Source organism: Pagrus pagrus, assembly GCF_965226575.1.
Source record: "Pagrus pagrus genome assembly, chromosome: 17".
Taxonomy (NCBI): Eukaryota; Metazoa; Chordata; class Actinopteri; order Spariformes; family Sparidae; genus Pagrus; species Pagrus pagrus.
This window is the reverse complement of record NC_140201.1, coordinates 6,978,166-7,000,899: the sequence shown is the minus strand read 5'-3', so window position 1 is coordinate 7,000,899 and position 22,734 is coordinate 6,978,166. Positions and strand designations below refer to the sequence as shown.

General features: G+C 44.6%; 1 protein-coding gene across 1 annotated transcript in view; it reads right to left on the bottom strand.

Moving 5' to 3' along the window:
* The window catches only part of myo1g (myosin IG), a 39,399-nt gene that overhangs the window by 5,039 nt on the left and 11,626 nt on the right, over positions 1-22,734 (bottom strand). Inside the window, exons 13-21 of the mRNA XM_084380356.1 lie at positions 19,605-19,679; positions 19,283-19,415; positions 16,969-17,135; positions 16,492-16,699; positions 15,737-15,960; positions 15,165-15,309; positions 12,837-12,941; positions 12,073-12,186; positions 6,297-6,454 (exon numbers count right to left, since the gene is read on the bottom strand). Coding sequence (XP_084236482.1) covers positions 6,297-6,454; positions 12,073-12,186; positions 12,837-12,941; positions 15,165-15,309; positions 15,737-15,960; positions 16,492-16,699; positions 16,969-17,135; positions 19,283-19,415; positions 19,605-19,679 — 1,329 coding nt within the window. The remainder of the gene's footprint in view (positions 1-6,296; positions 6,455-12,072; positions 12,187-12,836; positions 12,942-15,164; positions 15,310-15,736; positions 15,961-16,491; positions 16,700-16,968; positions 17,136-19,282; positions 19,416-19,604; positions 19,680-22,734) is intronic.

Sequence of the window (22,734 nt, the reverse complement as noted above, 5' to 3'; positions counted from 1 at the left end):
AGTAGCCGACTCTGTGAGTGCGCCCAGGAGGCTTTGAGACGCTCGAACAGAAAGTCCCCGAGATTTAACATCCGAGCAGGAGGCACAGTCAGGACGCCTTTATAAAATCTGCTCCTCCACAGTCTCTTTGATGTTAACGTGTGGGAATGAGGGAAAATATGATGTAGAAATCACCGTCTGAGTCTTTATCTACACGTTTGATGTTTCCCACCCATCAATCATGCTGTTAAATCCTTCCTCTGCATCACATCAGCTCATTCACGTCCGTCTTCTTGTGAAATTTGTTTCACCTGGGAAGTGGCTTCCATTTCACGAGCAGCAAAAAAACACAAAATTATATATGGAGAGTTGATTTAACAGAAAAAGCTGATAGTTCGCTGCCATTTATAACATTTTGGGGGTTTTTTTTAATGGAAAGACATCATCCTACCTGCTATAAATGCAATTTGTGTGTAAAAATCAGGTTGTGTGTCAACAAACTGCAGCAGAGCATCTTGAAGCTTTACTTTAATCTGTGCCACAGTGTGGGCAGGTGACTTTGACTTGAATCTAGTATATTTAAAAGACAGATTGCTTGTGGCAGTTGCAGACATTGTGGTAAAACACCAGTGGTGGAAGAAGTGCTCAAATCTGTTACTTAAAGGTGCAGTGTGAAGGATTTAGGGCGAATCTACTGGAAGAAATTAAATATAGTGTTCACAATTATGTTTTCATTCGTGTATAACCACCTGAAAATGAGCACTGTCGTGTTTTTGTCCAGGGTTCAGTTAGAAACTACATACAGATGGATGAGATTTTAAACTTTCATACCACGGTGTACCTTAAAAACAGTATATTGCTGCGACCCCAGTTGCTATGACTCTAAGTGATGGCTCGTGAAATCAGTTTCGCAGTAGTGATCGCAGCTGATACGTGACATATGTACTAAATTACCCAGAATTACATGCTAACATTTACATTCATGTTTGTTCCATTCAGTTAATTCCTCTTTCAGTCGAATAAATTCCTTATTTACAAAAATATAAATCGTCTTTAATGCGTCTGACCTCACTACGCAACCTAAATATTATTCATTTATCCATAAAAAATGAACCGTGCTATCTTAATACGAGCGTTTTGGTCACAAGATGAAAGACAGACCCAGAAAAACACTGAATTGCTGCCAGCTCTACTTTCAGATACTGAACTCTGATGTGTTTTTATGTCAAGATAATGAATGTGTTATGATAGAAGCATATTTTGCACAGAGGTTGAATTATTCACACACACACGCTGATGGCAGCCAGTCACAGCTGCAATCAACGGCTCGATTCAGGCTGGACTGAGTCACTGAGCCGCATGACCTGCCAGCTCTATATGACACAGATCAGCGTTAATATGCAACAGAAGATCGAACCAAAACCAGAACCAGATCCGAAGCTGCAACAAAAAAGAGACGAGGGACACGAAGTGAGCAGAAGGGGACGAGCTGACCGAGGAAAGTTCAGAGCACAGGCTGGATCTCCTGTTGCTCCGGCCGGCAGGACCGACTGCGAGACGAACACATTGAGGACAGTCACTGAGGGAGGGAAGAAGAGGGGAAGCAGAGAGACAGAGGAGGCTATTTCAGGCTCAGGATGACGCCTTTCACGACCTAAAAAGTGAATTTAGAGTAGAGAGGGCCAATTTCGCCCGTTTCTGCACTAACTGATAAACTGTTGACGTCCAACGAGGTCGAACTAGAAAGTCAACAAGTCCTTCGACATCAGTAACGCTCGCTGTGTCTCCGGTCATTACAGCCGCATCACAAGACCACTCACAGATGCTTTGAGGTTAATGAAATCAAGTTTTTTTTTTTTTCTTTTTCTCGCCTCGTTTTCTCGCTACACTGGGAAGGGAGGGGTGACCCAGAAGATTGCTATTAATGCAACACCGTCCCAGGTCTTTCCATATTCATAACCGAAAGTGCTGATTTAGAAGAGCGGTAGAAAATGCCGGAGAAGGAGCGAGGCTGCGAGGGAGGGAGAGACTGAGGAAATGAAAACAAATAGAGAGGCAGAGGAGGAGACGTGGAGAGGAGAGGAAAGGGGGAGACCACGAGAGGAAGGTTGCACTGATCGAGAGGCTGAACTCGGCTAGACGACACGATAATCTCCTGAACTCGACTTGGACGCGATGACTTGAATTACTTGTCTGCGTTCGTTCGATGTTTCCAGTTTCGTATTTCAAGTTTTGTTTGTATTTCACACTTTAGATGAGATGTTTGTTTTTTGTTTTGGTTTTTTTCTGATTGGGGAGAAATTAAGAAAATCGATAAGCTTTTCTCTGCAGCGATCAATTAAATAATAAAATCCCCAAATTGCCTTTTAAGCGAAGAATCCTCCTCAATCTTTTAAGGCTGGGGCCGATCATACCCTAAATCTGCCTTTAGCCCGCTCATACTCCCCCAGCTGTCCCAGCAGATGGTCCACGAGTCCAACCTCCCCCCCCTCCCCAAACTCACACACACACTCACAAGCACACTACTTCTTACTCAGTAAACATACCGACACACACACACACACACACGCCTCATTCATGCTGACAGCTAAGGCCCAGGTGACAGGAAGAGAAAGCAGGAGAGAGGCAGGGATGAGAGGACGGGGGGTACGTACAGGAAAGAGCGACGGATGAAGCGAGCGGAGGAGCCTCGCCCCGCCGAGGGAGCGAGACACGGATGTGACATGACAGAGAACCAGACAGCTTGTCTTCGCCGTCCTCGCCGACAACACAGAGCGGCTTTGAAGTCAGATTTTACCTTGTGCCTCTAATGCTGCCTTTCGCTGACCCAGTTTTTTTGCACAACTCGCACTCTCTCAGCTGTAAACACTCACCGATCCTCTCTCTCTCGTGTTTGGAGGGAGAAACAGCAGGAGTCACAATCACTCCATTGACTGTTTCCTCCCCTGACCATTCTCCAAACCTCATAAACTAAAACGATGCGCGCGTGACTCTCATAGTCTGAGATCTCACTTCCTGACAGAAGGAAGCACAAGAGGAGTGCGTTTCTGTGCAGTCATCCTCCTCCTCCCCCCTCGCACATGCTCGCACACTTACACGGCTCACCCCTGACTTTGTCTCATGAGCCTTTTGATGAGTAGCCTGGTAGAGGTCGCGACCCCCTCCATTCACCGCAGATGGTGGCACAAAGACAGGCGGAGGGCTGAAACCGACTCCCGATGGCTGACTCTGCTCCGCGGCGCACCCCGAACCAGAGCCCTGCAGCTGCTGCAGGGACCCTCCCCCCCCGCCCGAAAAAACACCGAACCCCGACCAAAAGTATAAGACTCGTAAAACCCACAAAAGCCTCACCGGGGATCTGGGATCAGCTAACTGAACACACACACAGACAGGCTCGTAAAAGTGGAACACACACCCCGGTGCTGCTACCGTCTGCCCGGCCTCCGAGCCGAGCCGTAACTGGAAAAGAAGCGACTAAAAGTAAAATGTGATGTTTTATCTCAACACGACACCTTAAATCACAGAGAGACTTAAAGGATAAGTTCGCCCCAAAAAAGGAAAATTCAGGCATTATCTCTGACTGAAGTCGCTGATCTGTAGTCTGTGCACATCCGAGGGTAAGAAAGAGGGAGGGAGCTGAGACGGGTGACTTCATGGCTATAATAAGATCTGCTCTGTCTAAACCCAAAGTTTTTTTTTTTTCCATCCTCAATTAATCGACAGTTTGGCCACGTTGGACGCTTCAGCAGTGACATCTTGCTTTTCATGTTAACAGGTTGGTGCAGACGAACCGCCGCCGTCTCATCAAGAGATTCGAAGTCGTGGCTATTTTGAACACAGCAAGTTTGCGGTTCTCTGCAAATACAGACCTGAAACTGACCTGTAGACATTTATACCGACATCATACGAGCGTCTCTCTGCAGTTTTAATGTCTGTATCTGTAGAATATGTCACAGACATGAAGATAATACTCACATACTCACTCTTTCTTGCTCTTTCAACGGAGGTAAAGGAAAATCATCATATTTACTGATGATTATCAAACTCCGTGTAAACAGCGGTTCAGCGGTTTTGCGTGATGATGCGTTTTTCAAGTAAAACAATTAATCGAGGAAAATAAATGTGCAGATTAACTGATGGTGAAAACATCGTTAGCCGCAGCCCTACAGAGCGCTGACTCTGCAAACGATATTTTTAAAATCCAATTAGCATTTTCATGTCCTGTAGGTACATACGTATGTGTGTGAGAGGTTATGTATAATTGTGTGTGTGTGTGTGTGCTTCAGAAAATGTTTTTATTGTGATTTTAATATGGACCCCTGGGAGACTTGGATCTGTTCTCGCCTTGAGCTAAAACCGATCCAAGTAAACAAATAAACAAATGCAGATGGTTTGCTTTGTTGTCGTGTGGCCTAAGTGTGTAATTGTGCATCTTAATTAGTGGCTGAAAGCCTCAGAAACACTAAGTAAGCGCACCTAAACTCCAATTTGGAAAATAAAACCCCAAAAATAATGAGTCTGAAGTTTAAAGATTTGGTGGATTTTGGCAGAAGCACAATGGATTTCCACCAGGGAGAAACTGTGTGTTTGTGTGAATTTCTTCCTCTTTTTTACGTCACTCGATGTGGTATCCTGGCAGGATTTGGAGGATTAATGCTTTGGGAGACCAATCACAGCAGGCTGGGTGCCGCTTCATCGGGCCGTACTTACAACAACACACCCACACACACACACCAACACACACGTACACGCCCATCGACACAACCGAAACAGTCTGCCGTGTGTGAAAACTTGCCGGTCGTGCCATTCAAATGAAGTCTGGCAGAGATAAATGTGGGTGGATGTGAATCAGATTTCTTAAACAGCGACGACAAATCAGGTTCCGAGTGATAAATGTGATAAATGTCAGCGTGACTGATTCATTTCATGGCAGTTCTTCAGAGCGGGGCGCCGACACCGACAACTATGACAGTGATAAATGCCAAGAATATGATTTGCGTAATTGTTATGCCGCATTAATAGACTTGGTTTTAGTCGAGGTCTGTGACCGGTAACAATGAGTCTGACGCTGAGCTGTTTATTCATGTGACACCGAGACCCGACAGGCTGCACGTTTTTCTCTCCTCACAATCGATAATTAATTTCTCCTCTCTGCCGAATGGTGTCTAATGAGTGAAATCAGCTGCGGCAGTGCTTTGTTCTCATGAAAACCTGTCTCATCTTATAACAAACAAGCAAACAGATAAACGGTCAGCATGCGCAAACAATTACAAACCATTGTTATGTATGAAAAATGGTCGCATGTTCCTGTAGTGCCCCTGAATCTCGTTAAGCTCAACAAGAGCTCCAAAGACGGCCCGGAAACCGCTGCAAAAGTTATATTAAGTCGCCCTTTTCTTGGGCATCATAAAGGGACTACAACTTACATGTTGTTGTGTTGTTGTGTGTTGCGTTGTTGTGTTTCTTTTAAAGTGGAAACAGCTGCAACTACCAACAACACAGCGCAAAACACGAGCTGATTCATTCTTTGAGTCTATAAAAGAGACAATAAACGTGTCTATTGGCAGATTAAAGAGGTGAATATGTGGGAAATTAAAATGTGTAGCACACTTTGTAAGCTTATAATAACGCTTAATGGTGAAAATGTCATTAAAACAGCTCAACAACATGTCTCCACTTCCTCCGACCGGCTTAAAATGAAGCCAAATATCCCGGATATAAGCGCTATTATTTGATTTTTCAATTTATTTGATGTGTACTTTTTAGCTTGGCGGCTATCCCCTCTGCTAACACGGAGGGGGAGGAGTTTATGACCTATACTGCAGCCGGCCACCAGGGGGTGATCGAGATGTTTTGGCTTCACTTTTGGGGATCACGTCTTCCATCTTTAAACAAGCCAATGGTTCACACACATGATCGGGTGCGAATGGTTATGAAGCTCCCATACATTACACTGGCTTGTCCTTTATAGGATGTAGTCTGGGGTGAAACTACCAAACCTGCAACTAACTGACGACCTGCTCTGTCAATGATGTTTTCTCTGCTTTTAGAAAAACTGAACTTGGACTTCAGAATCAGTATTCCGCTTTAGCGTTCGTAGTATCTCCAGGTCACATCATCGTGTCGGTGTCGACCCTGAGATTTGTCTTTATGAAGAGAAATCCTGCCGAGAGATCAGGAATCAAAGTATCTGACGTCCCTGAAACTATCCAGCGTCTCATGCTGATCATTTCAAAGATGACCGGGGTCAGCAGCCACAGGATACAATTAGCGAGCTCAGCCTGGTGAGAGAAACAGTGCCCGGCTGTGGAACTGACCGTGTGAAGTGGTCCACCAGCGCTCCCACCAGCTCGCCCACTCGGTCCTGGTTGGGGCACAGCGCCCCTCGCTGCAGACACAGCAGGACGTCGTCCTGAGAGGACGTGTGGAGCACCACCATCTGGTCAACGCCGCTGGTCACGCTCACTCCTGTAAACTGTGGAGAGAAACCACACGGTCAGACATCACCCAAAACAAAACGCTCCCACCAAGTTTGCAGCCACATCTCAGACTTCATGCAGGTAAAACTTATTAACTTATGTGCTTCTGACTCCCACTTCTTTAATTTACAGCAAGAAAACGCCGGTCTTGCCTCCAGGAGCACCACTTGGATTTCTCAGTGAATGAGTAACAGAGCAGAGGCTGTTACAGAAACACTGCTGGCTTATATAGAAAGAATAAACTGACATTTGTTTTTATGAAATATTTGCGGGTTACTAAAATAGAAAATCAATGCGGCTCTTGTTTGTGTATTTGTTGACCTTTTCGGTGGAAATTTCCGCCTCAGCACTGCAGATCAGTTTCATCAAACATTGTTGGCGACAGTTTTAAAACTGTTTGAGTTTTTCTGTTTATATTTTCTGTTTATTTCATTGTTTTTTACTGTTTTTTTAGACATAGCGGCACGCACAACTCATGCCAGGTACCCGGTCTCTATGGCGACTGGTTGGTTGTTCGGTCGGTCCACAGAAATGTTCCCCACCATTTGGCAAACGCACTTTTCCTTCTAGGTGGCTGAAATTTGGCACAGAGGTAAAGTGAGTATGAGGTTGTGGTCGCAGCTATTTGTTTATCAAAAAACAAACTTTTCTGGCTGCTTCAGTAACTGAAAACATCACTGCCTCCTGTACAACAGTGGTTTGACCTACTAAGTTTACTGTACTGTAATTAAGCACAGATCTGAGTTGCGCCTTGGTTTCCGCTGGGCATGCTTTGTTCTGCTTTTCCTATTTTTTTGTGCTTCTTCCACGGGTGAGAAGGCTTCATCGTTAATGGTTTCTTCTTTGTTTTGATCGTGTTTATTGTTTTTATATCCGACTTTATTTGTGCTGTAGATTCTGTGTCTGCACAGGGTGATTTGTTATGAAAATTGAAAAGAGTAGCGTAGCGTCTGGTGCAATCTCAAGTGTTGTCTAGAGCGGCCATGATCAGCTCCAGCGGTCGCATTGTGGCCTGATGCAACACAGACGTGCCCAGTTGAATCTGGGGGTCATTGGAAAACCTCCATTTCCTGCTTCTTTATACTTCTTACTCCACCATATTGCAGATGAAAATATTGTACTTTTCCACTTCATTTATTTGACAGCTGTAGTTACTAGTTACTTTGCTGATTATGATTAAGATAAACGAAGAAGCCTTGTTGCAAATGTAACTACCCAACACTAAATAATGTAGTTTAACGGAGCACGTAACAGTAAAATGCTGCTTACCCATCGTTTACAATCAATTACAGTTTGTCTGCATAATACTTCTGTATTTTTTACTTAATTCTGAATGCAGGACCTTTACTTGTAACGTTTGATAATGTCAAATTCTTGACTGTAGGTCGGTAAACACCACTGCAGTGGTGAAGTCCTGACTATGAGCTGAATGACTTTGGTGTTCACCGGCGGATACGAGAGCGCTGGAAAATAATTTGTATAAAAATGTCAGGGATTATCACGCCAATGTATAATACCTGTGAATTTAATACAGTACGGCACAGTATATCCTGGATCACAAATCACACCGTGAATGAAGTCAGAGGATTATTTCTGCTCAGAGTATGTAGGGTGAGAGAAACGTGCACGTGTGCGAGTGCAGCGAGGGGAAAGTCATGAGGTGTGACCCAGTTGGAATAATGCACAGATTTACAGAGGCCAGGGGGGCAAGAAGTACTCAGATACTAACCACAGTGTAAAAATACTTACATTAAAGTGCCACATACTTAGTTGATTTAGATTTTGTTTTAATAATCTAAATCTGCAATGTAACCAGTAAATAAAACTGTGAAAAATTTAGTAAAAAGTATAATATTTGCATCCAGAATGTGGTGGAGTGTAAGTATAAAGTTGCAGTAAAAGTACCTCAACACTGTACTTACAGTAAATGCAGATCAGCAGGTATGAGAGGTGTATAGACAGAGGGAGGGAGAGAGAAAGTGAAGTGCGTCACAGATTTTGGAGAGGGAATGGGAGACAGAGTGGACTAAGCCTCTTACGGCCCCCAGCACACAGGTTAATCCAGCAGGGACGACAGCGTGCAACAGCGTCAAGGCCACACTCTAGTACAACCCGTCCCTCCGTGGACGGGAACAGTGCCGAGCTGATTCAGCAGAGTCCAGTCATTTATTTAACGTGATGAACGGAAATAATTCTTGATTCAGAGCGTAACTTTATGGAAAAGGTGTGTGGGATGTTCATCACCTCAGCGAAAACATGTCGTTGTCAGAGCTGCTATTAATGATTATTTTCATTGTCAACACTTCTTCTTTCAGTCATTGTTTAGTTTGGGCTATAAAATGTCAGAAAATAGCAAAAAGCCAATTAGTTTCTCAGAGAGCAATGTGACGTCTTTTGTCAAACCAACAGCCAAAAACACACAAGTACAAAAAAAAGGCAAAGTACATAAATTACCCACTTTTGAGAAGCTGAAACTAGCAAAGCCTTGAAAGGCTCTGTCGCTCTCAAGCATGGCTGGGGGGAGGTTCACCACTTTGTGAAACACGTGATTGTGTAAAGGAAATCACTACATGGGCTCAGGGACACCTTATAAAAGTGTTGTCAGTAAACACACATAGTTTGTAAACGGTTGCATCCTGATTTAATGTACTTTTTACGCAATATTACCAATTTTCTGGAGTCAGACTTCTACCTTTATCAAATCATTTATCAAAGATCCACATGTGTTTTGATGCAGTTGTTACAAATGATTGTCTATGGGCAAAATGAATGGGACTTATAAGCATTAAATAGATTCTCCCACTTTGTAACTCCACTTGAATATCAGATTAATTATCAAAATGTTAAATACATCTCCGAGAGCAGTTCTTACGTCAGCACTTGTTTGTTATGAAGGTGCACGTTGAGTCATTAAGTTCAGTTGTTTCTTGTGACTTTGTTGTGAAGCTCGAGTTAAACGTTAAACGTCACCGGACTCAAACGAGTCCAATCGATTCAAGAAAAAAACTTTGACCTTCGCAGTTTCACACAATGCTGTTATTCTGTCCCGCTGCTCCATCAGTTTGTGACGTTGGTCGGCGACCTGTGTGACATCTCAGCCTTCAGTCCTGACGCTCAAACCTGACGACTCCATCACGAAGACACTCGTGACACAATGTGAGGGCAGAGCTGCCCTGCTTCTTCCACGCTCTATTCTCTGTTTCTGACCTGGATAAGACTCGTTCCCCTCAGTCTGAGCAGCAGAGCTTAATGGCATCAGCTATCTTTAGCCGCTCCGCTGCTGCATAATGATGGTTTTTAACCCTCTGGCATGTTTCGTGCCCTTTTTTTTTCTTTTTCTCTCTCTCTGAAACCACTGCTGGACGTCCAGCTGTGCTGACTCATTACTCGATATGTAGGTGATGTTGACCTTTGCACAAACGCTCAGTGAAATCACATGGCACATACAGTAGAGAGCAGATCTGTACCAGTGCACCGTCTGACTTCTGTTTCAGTTCAAACTGACAGTCAATGAGAGATGTGGAAACTTTCAGCCCAAAAAATTAAATTGTGTCTCCTGTAGAGAAAACTAGACGTTTGTTTCTATTTTACATTTGCCAAATAAATCACTTTTGACAGATCAATAAAGTGGCTGACTCCTAAACTGCATCCTGCTTCTGTGAGAAATATGTCAAACGTCAAAAATATGTCTATTGCTGTTAAACCCGTTCACTTAACAGGAACCGTCCAATCAGAGCAAAGCAACTGTAACGAAGCACAGCGGACCTGTCAGCGTGCTGAAGTGTGCACGGGGCTGTGGTAAGAGTGATACTTCATATAGAGTTTGTTGGGTTGTGTCTTCTGGTTTTTCTTAGATTTAACAAAACAAAAAGTACAAGAACTAAAGTGTAAAGATCAGACCTGGTAACACCAGCCGTCCTCAGGGACCCAATAACAAATGGGGTCCCCAGACTCCCTTGCAAAATCGCTCAATTTTGTGAGTTGCTGAGTTCAGGGAGTCTTTATAAACTTTGTGAAACACTTTCTACAACAAACTCTTCACTGTCGGGGCCTTCTTGTTAATTCGGCAAGTCTATTCCCGACATATATCTGTTTTAAGACAACATTTTGATGGCAAGTCTGCCGCTGTTATTCTAAAGTGTGTATGTGCCATGCAATAATGCCAAGACAGCGATCAAAAATGGCTCCTGATTTTTGTTCCTGTTGTCCCCTCACAACATCCTGTGACACATCAAACTGTGGAGTCTGAAAGCTATTTCAGGGGACTTAAAGCATCAGATTAAATAAAGCTGTCATCTACTGTCTCCACACAAACACCTCGCACACGGTTAACAAACACAAACACACACTGACTGAAGAACACACACTCCTCCGATCTCTGCTCTCTAAAACAGGTCATAAGCCCTCTGAGTCTGAAGGAGGCTGTGCTCTCTCACCGCGAGTCCTCTTATTGCTCATGTACACTTTCCTCACTTATTGATGGATGGCGGCGACCAAGGTCAAGCTTGATGTGTGCGCAGTGGATAGAGGCAGTGTACAGCTGAGAGGACGGAGTGAGAAATAAAGGACAGACTGGATAAAGTACAAGTGGTCTGACCCACATCGGTGGCAGCTAATAGGAAGTGGAGCTGTGGTCGTTTGTGTCAGCGTCTTTGTTTACGTTTTGGTTTAAGCTTCATTATTTTCTCACAGCTTAATATAGAGTTCAGACTCGGTTTATATAAGTAAATACATTTTAATTTCTCTTACATTACTTAGTTTTTTTTTATCACAACCACGGCTTCTCTTGCCCGCTGTTCTTTTTCTAAGAATGAGTCAGGCGGTCAATAACGTCTAAGTTTGTTTTAAACTTTAATAAACAACAAGAAATGTCCGACCCACATCCTCATCTCAGTTTCACAGTGCTTCCTTGTTGTGTAAATGTGTGTAACAAACACAAGACGCAGTTACCGCAGGCCTAATTTTCAACTTTCAGCGCCTCCAACCCCGTCCCCACAGCTCCTGAACGTTTGGAAACTACTGCCGCCCAGAGCAGAGAGTTTCACCACCTTTGACTATCTTACAGGATCTAAATTCAGACGCAGGGTCCTTGTTCCTGAGCTCCGGTGAAAGATTGTTGGTCCGCTGGGAAAGTTCATGCAGCGGAAACACCCTAATAGAGTTTGAAAGATGTGGTTGTTTATCTGACAGGAAAACAACAACAACAACGACAGAAAGATGCTCGGAGGGAAATGTCACATACAGTGTTTGTGAAGTGTTTTCGAGACCTGACCTACATTAGCAGACTGAAAAAAAGGACATCTCTGCGACTGGTATTGTGTTTGTTGAAGTCTTCCTAAAGTGTTGGCGCTGGCGTTATTTTAGTATTCTCGACCTTTCAGCGCAAGGCATGGAGCCGCACCACTTTCCCATTAATTAGATTTGCTTAATGAATGAACGTTGGGAGGAATAAACGACGCCGGTCGTGCTCACAGTGATGAAGGAAAATATCACCCTAATTCAAGCAGAAGCAGTCTGACACTGTGTGTGTGTGTGTGTGCAGCTCTACAGCTTTAGATTAAGGAGCGTGCTTGTGTGTCTGTGCGTGAACGTGTGCTCTCTTGTGAGTACTTACAGCGTCTAAAGGAAGCCTCTTCAAAACCTTGTTCTGTTTCTTCGGCTCTAATTTGTAGACGTACTTGTCTGTGACGAGCAGGCCTCGGTCTGTGCTTTTGTTGAATCTATTCACCTGAGAGCAGCGGAGGGAAAGAGGGGAGAAGAAAAGGATAAAGCGTCACATTTGTACATTTTCTTTCTTTTTTTTTTGCAGCGCGTACGATCTTTTGGTTCATCACGACTCTCGATTCAGAAACAGGTTTTTCCTTGAGGAGCTGCAGCAACAAAAACGAAAACAAAACAAAACAAAGGATCTGGTGGGTTTGTCAGTGTTGGAGGTTGTTTTATTCCACTTAATCAAAGCCCACTTATCTTCGACTCCCCTTCGGCTAAAGCTGCACCCAGAATTAGCAGAAGCCCCCTCTCTGCAATGCCTGATAAGGAAAATGCGGCCACCGCTAAGAGCCGGCTCACCATGAGGTTAAATAATAATCTTAAAAGGTTAAGAAAATTGTAGGAGTGAATTCACAGTTCATGATTTATCGTGTGATTATTTTTTTCATCCCGGGTCTTTATATTCCTGTCTGACGGGGCCGTGTTCACCGTTCACATGAAAGCTTGAAAGACGAGTCGACACAAAAGGGAGAAAAAAGTGCGAGGGAGTGGAGAACGCATCGAGTGAGAAAAACATCCCAAAGCTAAAAAGGAAGCAACAAAAGAAAGAAACTCCTTGTACAAATCAGACATTTTCATTTCATCGTGTTCTTTCCCCACATACTGTACCTTCCTACAGAAGCCGGAGAAGAGGACCTGACTGTACTCGTCTTTGTTTCGCAGCTCCTTGGAGACGCGGGTGAAGCCGGAGCTGGTCTGCGGGCAGTCTCGCACCTGCAGAAAATGAAAAGGCCGGCATTATCACGAGAAGCCGGCTGATGCCGCCAGCTACAGCACAGACAGAAAGTATAGAAATGCATCTCGTCGTTAGCCATAAAACTCTGGGTGACCTCTCTCAGCCTCTTTCAAGCCTTTTTATCGCGCTAATTCCATAAGAAGCAGATCAAAGCTTCGCGGCCTCGGGCTGCTGCTACCAGACACGGTGTTTGACGTGCTGCTGGAGAGAGACGGAGGCTGACACTGGAGCCGAACTGCCAGATGATGAGAAATACAGTCCGGGGCAGCTGAGGAGGAAAATCCAAAAACTGTGTCGGAGTCTCCCTCCTAATCATCGGCTTTTCCTTTGTGTCAGAATTGCTGCGAAGAACTTTTTTGCATTCATTAAATGTGTATTGGGTTGGGACAATGTTTTAAAGAAATTACTGAATAAACCACAGCACATGGCCAAAAGTATGTGGACAACCCTGTCTAAAGTTTGGTCTGTTTGGACACGTTTAAGCCACTTGTACCGGTACCTGGAACTCAGTACTGGTACTCCGTCCTGCACCTTTGCGATAAACTCCAACGAGCCCGGCCTTTTCTCCCGACATCAGTGGCCGACCTCACTAATGTCCCGAGCCAATAGCTCATGAATGTACCAGCGCAAAGTTGGTGTGACACAAGAGATAAACATCTGCCACTGCTGTAGGGGAATGCGATCTGATTTGCTGATAGAAGTCAACAAGGTGAATATCAGCCGATAACGACGTTCATCCGATATATTAGTGCATCACTAGGATAAAATAAAAGATCATCATACGTTCTACACTTAGTAGTATATAGTATTTATCAATCACTGATAATATAGAGTCAGAAAAATGTATCCACCGTTTCACAGCGGCTGTGTAAGGGGAAGAAATGGATGTAAATAGCTATGAGAGATAAGTAACGTGTGTTCGTAGATGTTATTGTACAAACAAGATGTATCTGTGGATCCTGACTGACTCACAAATGTAAAAACGAAAACTGCACATTTGTTTCGTTTGATGTCAACACCCCTGCTTTGATTTCTGAGATGAGTCTGAATCCTGAAGACCAAAGTGAACTTGTTGAATCTTGTGATGTTGCTGAAGGTTTCTGAGAAGACGTGACACACACTAATTGGCCCGACGACCCCTTTTCCACTTTTTTCCTGGCTCGAAAGCGGCGCCTGTCACACACAAGTCACGATTCTGGCCGACTGCATGCCGCATTACACGCACTTATCTATAGGTCTTTGTGGAATTAACAGCAATCACGTGAAGCCGGAGCCCTGAAGGAGGCTAACGAGTCACGGGCCGTCTGACAAACTAACGAGGGGAGTGACTCAGGACTCTGCGGCAGTCATGCTCACGCTCCCTGAAGGCGCCTATAAGGCCTGCAGCCACCAAACACCCTCAGATTAGCCAGTAAATGAGCCGACTGTGGGATTCATTAAGGAAGTTCTGTGTTCACGAGCGCCATCCTCCTTGAGTCATGCTGTTCGCTGTGAGGCACGTCACATGCACCACATACAGTGCGTGCACAACAACAGATGAGTTTCTGTGAGCCTATACACTGCCGCTCATTCAAGTCTTGCGTAGTGTGAAAAATTCTGCTGGCTGATGGATTTCCCCGGTTAATTTTTCAAATATAATGAGCATTTTGTTGTGCGGCGTGTCGCACCGGGCTATAAATGTAAATAAGGTCATCCTGTGGTGAAGACTGATTAGGAAAGGCTTCCGGAAACAGAAGGTGAAGAGAAAAACAAGGAGGAAACACAGCTTTTGTCGATTTTGCACCAGAATCCATTGGAGTAAAAAGCATCCTCATCATCATCAACATCTTCAGCAATTTCAATAATCGTTATAATCAAACATTTTAGCGGTTCAAGCCTGTTTTTCTTAGTCTTTTGTGATTATACAGTGAATAAAAAAGCTGTTTAAGTTTATAAACTTGGGCTTTAGGAAATTGCGATGGACATTTTTCACTATAATCTGACATTTTATTGAGCGAACTATGAATCAGTTAATCGTCAAAGTAATCAGATGTTAAAATAATTACAGTTGCAGCAATAAAATAAATAAAATAAATGTAAAGAGGCTAGAAACTAACTGTTCTATGTAAAGCCAACATCAAGCGTCATCATGGACTATTTTAATATGATGTATGGTCGACTCCACTTCATGTTTTGTGTTTTTGTTCACGTGTGTTTCTTACGTTTGCCAGGTAGTCCCTCTCCCAGGCTCTGCTGACCCCCCAGTCTTTCCTCTCCCCGGTCAGAGCCGTCAGAGCTGCCACTTTACTCCGAACCTCCAGCATGTCGGACGGAGGGATGTTCTTCACGATCTGCCTCGCCCACCACCTGACAACAAGGGATGAGAACGAGACGGCGTGTCACGTGGGTGGTGGAGTAATACATCAAAGGTGCAACAGAAAACAATACAGTAGGAGGAATAGCTTCAAGATGAGGCCTGTGTGGGATATAAATAAATAAATTACAGATCAAAAACACATCCTTGGACTGAATTTTCATTTAAAAAAAACAACAAAAAACACCTCAGGTGAGTTCAGGCTGCAGAGACAGGCTTTATGCTAAGCTACGCTAACTGGCTGCTGGCTGTAGCTTCTTGTTTACCGTACAAAATGTCAAACTATTCCTTTAAAGCATTTAGGCATCATTTTATTTCCTCATTTAAAACTGATTTATTCCTATTCTTAACATTGCCGACAGTGTTTATAAAGTAAAATATGTTTCTACTGTGTTTGTGTCTCGTTTTGTGGGGTCTGACCTGCGATGCAGCATGACTGTGATGTTGTGAAACTGGGACAAGGCTGCAGGCGGGGTTGGCCAGTCCACACTCTTTCCATAGTCGGCCATGGTTCGCACATTAGCAAACCTCCTCTCCACCTCCCAGAAGTGGGCCTTCACCTTGTAGCGCTTATAGCAGCCCATGATGGCGTAGATGGCCCTCATCCGCCGGCACCTCATGCGAGCTAAAGCCCCACGCCACACCTGAGAGTGAGTTTTAGAAAAAAAAAGAGGGACGTTACAGAAGAGAGAGTCCCAGTGAGCTGAAGAGACAATCTTGTGCTCCAGTTAAAGAGCCAGACCTCTCTGCAGAGTCATCAAAGTAGGTCAGGAGATAGAGGAAGGAGAAGCGTGTTTCATTGAGCAAGTGAGGTAATTGACTTTAATGTAACTGTGCCTCGGATCTCATTAATTATCCCAATTATTGTTACGGGAAATTAGGATTCAAGCTGGCAGATGAATTTCAGTCAAACATATCCAGGAGCCACGTATTCATGAGGCTGAGGCAAACTGCAGTCTCTCGTTTGAAACCCACAGGCCTGCGTGTGAAACTGGAGATGATAACGTTGCGGGTGATTAGCTGTAATCACATGATACAAGATGCCCGTGACATTTAATTAAGACTCTGAGTTAATTAATTGGACTGTTTGGATCCATACACGCTCATCAAAAGACAAGCACGAGTTTAAAAACAGCCATAGAGGTCTTTTTTTAGATTTCGAGTTAATGGCTCACCTTCTGCAGGAAGAGCACCAGGATGGGGATGAGGGCGGCTCGCTCCTGCTCCAGAGTGAAGAGGGATCGCGGCGTTCGGACAAACAGCTTGGTGTGTCCGTACGCCACGTCGTCCTGGAAGCCGTGCTGGGTGACGATGGTCTCCACGGCCTCTCTGTCCGAGGCCATCAGGTGCTGGGGCCAGGTGTACTCACAAGTCATTTTATACCTGCACGATGTTCAGGAGGAGAAAGAGGGAATCAATCACTCTGCCCTCTCTGCCTTTTAAAGTTTAATGATTGCATGCAACTTTGTTCTGTAATGTTCAATATATCTTGGAAATAAGTATTGTAGTAGCAACTGCTGTGAGCACTTTGGATAGTTTGGCACAAGGAGCTGCTGAAAAACTTTTCTCAGCTTCCTCCTGGAGGAGTTTACCAAAGGAGGAGTCGAAACACTGAAGAAGTCTCGCTTCGTAGAGCATCCTGTTCATCTTACCGCTGCAGGAAGCGATCGTACGGCTGCCTGTAGGCGAAGCCCGCCCTGCGCACCATCACATTCTCCAACAGACCGAGGTAGGCCACCTGGTGCTGGCAGCGCGAGTCGTCGAACAACACCGGAGACTTCATCTCGTTGGGCTTTATGCATCGCACGTAGTAAGGCTCCTGAGAGGCAAAACAAAAGAGAAGCAGGTGACTCCTCAGCTGACTTTGTCACAGTGCTGTTCATCTGTAGGACTGACGGAGAGATCATCTTTGGAAATGTCTGTTTTTATCTCGTGTTAACATTTTACTGGACTTCCCAGCAGGGATCGATGAATAATCACATCATTGCTTTACTGTAACTGTACTATACATTAATACTGCAAGTAATGATGCAATGAAACACTTCAGGATCGATCAAAGTTCGGCTGCAAACACAGAGACAGTGTCGCACACTTCCAGCACTTGGACGGATTCAGTGTTCGCATGATTGAGGCGATATTTTTTCATAACATTTTTTTATTTTATCATCTGCACAAACTTGTACTTGTCTTTGATTTCTATCGTTGTTGTCTCCACTGCTGTGTTCATCACTGTGCAAGTAAATAAACCACACTCAGCTTGTCAAGTATGACACAGCCACAAGTTCACTGACCTTAATCAGACTTGCAGGATATTTCAACAGACGCTACAGTGAGCAGATGAGCCTCATGCACATCCAGCACATCTACTTATTAACAGCACATTTAACTGCATGGTGCGTCTTTGAAGGCAAGCCTGCACCTTGACAGAGATCTCTGAGGGACATGATGTCCTGTCACAGAACAGAGGCTGCTGCCTTTCCACCGTCTCTCTTTCTCCGCTCAAGAAAAATGAACAAGGTGGAACGAAGTGAGCACTTTGTGAGCGCTCCTTGACACTGCCGTCCATCATATCAATGATTCATGCGCATTCGTGCCCCCAATTTCAACTTCGGCAGAGATTTGAGAAAGGAGTCAGTTGATGGGAGTCAGGAGCAAACGAGGTGGGCAGACTGGGCACAGGGGCTCCTGAACAGCAGTTGAAGAAAACATCCGCTCTTTCAACGTGACCTGAAGGAGATGCCAGGGGAGTTCCTTTCATTTTACCTCAGACACACCGAGACGAGATGCTACCACAGTCCGACAGGAGGCCATCCCAAAATAACAGCAGGAAATGTCAGACTTCAGTCTGTGAGATGAGGCCAGGAGAGGTGAGCACACATTTTTCGGTCCACCATCGCCTCCCCCTCCCCACCCTTCAGACTCCACAGGCAGTCAGACAGGATGAGGACAAGTGACCTACAAAAACTCCCTGACACCTAAAAGAGCACATTGCTATGTCTACATGTTGGACGGCTTCTCGCTCCGTGTTTTGTCATGCACGATGACGAACCGTCCTCCCGAAAGAGACATCGCACCGACACAGCGGCTGCCTCAGAATAGCCTGTGACTCATACGAGCTTTACGAGCACCAGAACAGCTCGAACTGGTACACAGCATCCTCCTGATGATGCGTAAACTGGGGGAACATCCACGTTGGCACCAAATACAAAGATGAGAATATGTTCACATAATCAAGCCTCCAGTTGCTTTGATTTGACAGCAACTCCGCCCTACAAACACAGCACCTGTGTTTACTCAGAAGTGAGCTCTGACTACATTTTTGACATCTTTCTTACCATTTAAAAACATAACCAAACCAAAGTCACTGCACTGGCTGTGTTTATTTAACTAAACAGCTAAAGAAAGACAGCTATATTAAGAGTTAGCAGTACTTCTGCTAAGTTAACTAGCTTAGCAGCATTCAGTAACTGCTTAGCTTGCTTGCTGCCTTTAAATCACATCATTATATGTATTAAACTGCCCCCTATTAAACCAGAGATATTTAATTCCTACGCACAAAGGACTGTGAATAGTCAAAACTATGTATGTTTTCTTAAATAAACTAGTTTAAAGACACAAAAGCAGAAATAACACATTTTGTTTGCATTTTTCCCCTTGTATTCAACACATATATTAATATTTACTATCATTATTATCTAACAAAGAGAGTTTATTTCCATATATTGGTGCAAAATAGAGGCATAACAACCTTTCTATCTGTTAGGCAGTTTTCCAGCCAGCCTGAAGTCTTTTGAAACCTTTCCTCTCGACTTAACAGTTTCTATATTAACTGCGCTCTGCCTTTGTAGATTACATTTGCCAGAATTAGGTATCCTTTAATTGGTCTAAAAACTATGCCACCCACACCTTCCCACAGGGGTTAAAGGAAAGGGAACAGGAAGTCGATCTTAAGCTGAAACCACTGACCTTGCAGGCCAGTTTATCCACTAAGGCCACAATGGAGTTCTTGAAGAGGGTGGCCGCGGTCAGAGGTCGCTTGGTGACCTCTGTGATGCTCAGATGACCATCTGGCCACATCTCCTTCAGGACTGGGTCGGCACTGCGATGGAGAGAGAGGAGCGAGAAAAGAGGGCAAAGAGTGAAGACAGGGTGTCATTAACTAGGCTAGCAGAGGAGTGATGTGCACACAGGGTGAAGAGGAAACTCTTTTATACACTTAACCCAGTTACTGAACTGTCAAGAGCATCATGATGTGGCAAAGACCGCCAGAGGAGACTGCGTTTGATACCTGTTGTACATGAGACGCTTGAAATCTTGAAAGAGCATGTCCTTGTTTTTGTCCAGAAACCCGTCCACAGAATATCTGCAACAGACACAGAGGAAGGAAGTGAGAGGAGTCGTCAGGAGTAGCTGACCAGAAGTAGCTCAGGAGGAGGAGGGAGGCTCCACTGAGGAGCACCAGGAGTCAAACTGAGTATCAGAAACAGAGTCAACAAATTGAAATTACCAGCCCGACAGAAATTAACACAGTTCGAGCCGTCACTAAAGGGGTCACTATCATCGCCCGTTCACAGACTCCCGTCTCTGCTCCGAGCGGTTCGCAGTCGTCAGGCCAGAGGATTAGAGCAACAGTCACGCCGCTTAGACGATTTACAAATTAGGAACATGGTCAAACTCCCCCCACGGCTCACGTTTTGGACTTTTTTTTTAACTGAACTGTCTACAAACTAATCTGTCTGCCTTTTCTCCAAACTGGGTTTTTTGGTGAGGCATCAGTGGGAGGTCACGGGCGCACTGTAAGGCACGGTTACATAAGCCGTCCGGCCCCGGGGTAAGAGCTCTGCTGTAGTGTAAGCGTTGCCTCGAATAAACTCCCACCTCCCCACTGTCTCACTCACACTGTAACAATAACAGGCACATCCACACTGTGCAAAATCTGACTTTGTACCGACGTCTTATCAACTACATCTACTGCAAATGCCAAAAGTAAAAGTACTTGTCAGAGATATGGCTCCTGTGAGCGCCATATTGTTGTATATTATATTATTGATCCAGATATGTGTGTTCTGAGCTGGTTGAGGTACTGTAGATACAGTCAGGCAGTTTAATCCAGTGGTTCCCTGAGTGAAGATCGATAGAGTGGTCCTCAGATGACAGAAATGTTTTCACGTCAAGGACCCTTAGATTGAAAATAAGCCCACGGACCGCCTTTTGATTTCCCACGGGCCTCCAATCTGATAAAACAGTCTGAGGCTCGATCTTTTGGGCCGATGCAGATATTACGGAGCAAAAAGTTCCAATATCAGTCAATATACACACATTTTTTGCAGTGATCTCCCTGGTGTAGCGGTCAAAACACTTTTGATAAAAAGATATGAAACAGACGCAGGATATTTTACAGTTACAGTTACAGTAACAATAAATACGTGCACAGAAACAGTAAATCTAAGTGCCATTTATAACGGCAAATATTGCAACATTATTACACATCTAATGTCGGCCCAAGAATAGTTGTGACCCACTGAATTGATGGAAGAGGAAAATTACTTCGACACAACTTGGGCTCATTTTGTTGGGACTTTAATCTTTTGGGGTTTTTTTTGTTTTTTTTGTGTCAAATATTATAGATTTTACTTTTTTGGTGGCTAAAACACCTATATAAAAGGGGCACTCTGTAGTTTTGGAGAAGAAATATAAACTGAGAATTTTAATATTTACAATATTAATGAGGAAATAATACAATTAGACTCAACTCAGAAATATTTATTTTTTCCATCACTGAATAAACAAACTGTTCTCAGAGGCAAATAAGGTCTCACAACACTGTTTGAAGCTAGAAAGGTGGCAGGGTCCGCCACATATAAACAAAATTAAAGAGTAGAGAGTTTGTTTATTTATTTAAAAAGATGTTTCTCTTTTTGCAGTGGAGTTAAAGTTGTACCTCAAAATTGTACTTGAGTAAATGCACGTTTATTTTCCTCACACTCTCTCCCACATATTCTCTCTGCATCCATCCCTCTCTAACAAGCACACACACACACACACACACACACACACACACAAACAACGCCACAAACACACAGCATGTCACATGTCATCTGTGTGGCCCTGTTTGCGACTGTGTCCTAGACTGTCACATCTGGAGGCAAAGAAGCAGAGCCTGGCTATGACAGATGTGTCCCCTTGGCTCATGGGCGCCGAGAACCACCTGACCTGGTCCCAGGGAGCTCGCCGGAGAGAGACAGAGTGTGAAAGGAGAAGAGAGAGCAGTCAGAACACGCAACAACAAGCCACAACAGTCATTTACAAGGACAGGACAGGACAGGACGGTGCTGGGACGGGACAGACAGCAGAGGACGTGCAGAGATAAAGGCTCTCCAGAGGCACAAGGATGATTTAGAGGACAGTATATTTCAGTATGAAGGTCAAGGAGATGACGTTGTTGCACAAGGTTAGAGGGAGCACACACTGAGAGAGCCAGGTGACACAGACGTGAGGCTTCTTGCAGTATAAAGTTGTGCAGTAAGGGATTATGATATATATCTTATGGCTGCTCAAAGTGCTGCATGTGCAGGCTGAGGTACTACAGGGAATTAAAATGTGGATGGCGAAGCGAGCCAGGTGAGAGTTGCAGCACGAAGGATGCGAAAAAAAAAGGAGGAAACGGGATGAGGAGGAGGGAGCAAAGTAGGTCAAAGCTTGTGATAGTGGTGGTTGAGTGAAAGTGGAGGGGGGGGGACAGCCAGTGACGAGGGTATATTTAGCCAGTGTAAGGATAGACTCAGATGGGGCAGGATGTGACAGGAGATGATGATGGGGGGCCAGCGCCACCAGGAAGCAGTAGACGAGGGGTGACAGCTCAGCTGGAGCAGCTCTGATGTGGCCCTGAGACAAGGGAGGCAGGCTGACGGGGACATGCATGGACAGGGACAGCCATCTGTCATTACCCACTGCAGGTCTGTCACACATGCTCTTATCCAGCCCCGTCATGTTAACGCTGGCAGCGGCGGAGGGTAACTACGTGCATTTACTCAAGCAACACTGACAGTCCCTGGAAACATACAAGATATGCACATTTCTATATGACACGGTCACTAAAGCCCCTTCACAGTGGACACACGGCCATTTTGTGGCGCGGAAAGAAATGAATCGCCATTTACACTTACATGCTCGTACCTGCGTATAATTTTCCAATCAGGACTCTTACTTGTAATGGAGTATTTTTGTCAAAGTGGTACTTTAACCGGAGAACCTAAATCCTTCCTCTACCACTGAGCGTTGCAGACAGGAGGGCGGTTACGGAGAGAAAACACAGTCTGATTGTCTGGGAGAGCTATGCTGAGCTCCAGAGATGGATGAAATTGCTGTGTGTTTCCCCGTGTGTTCGACATCGTGTTAGCCTGGATTTCCCAGAGTCA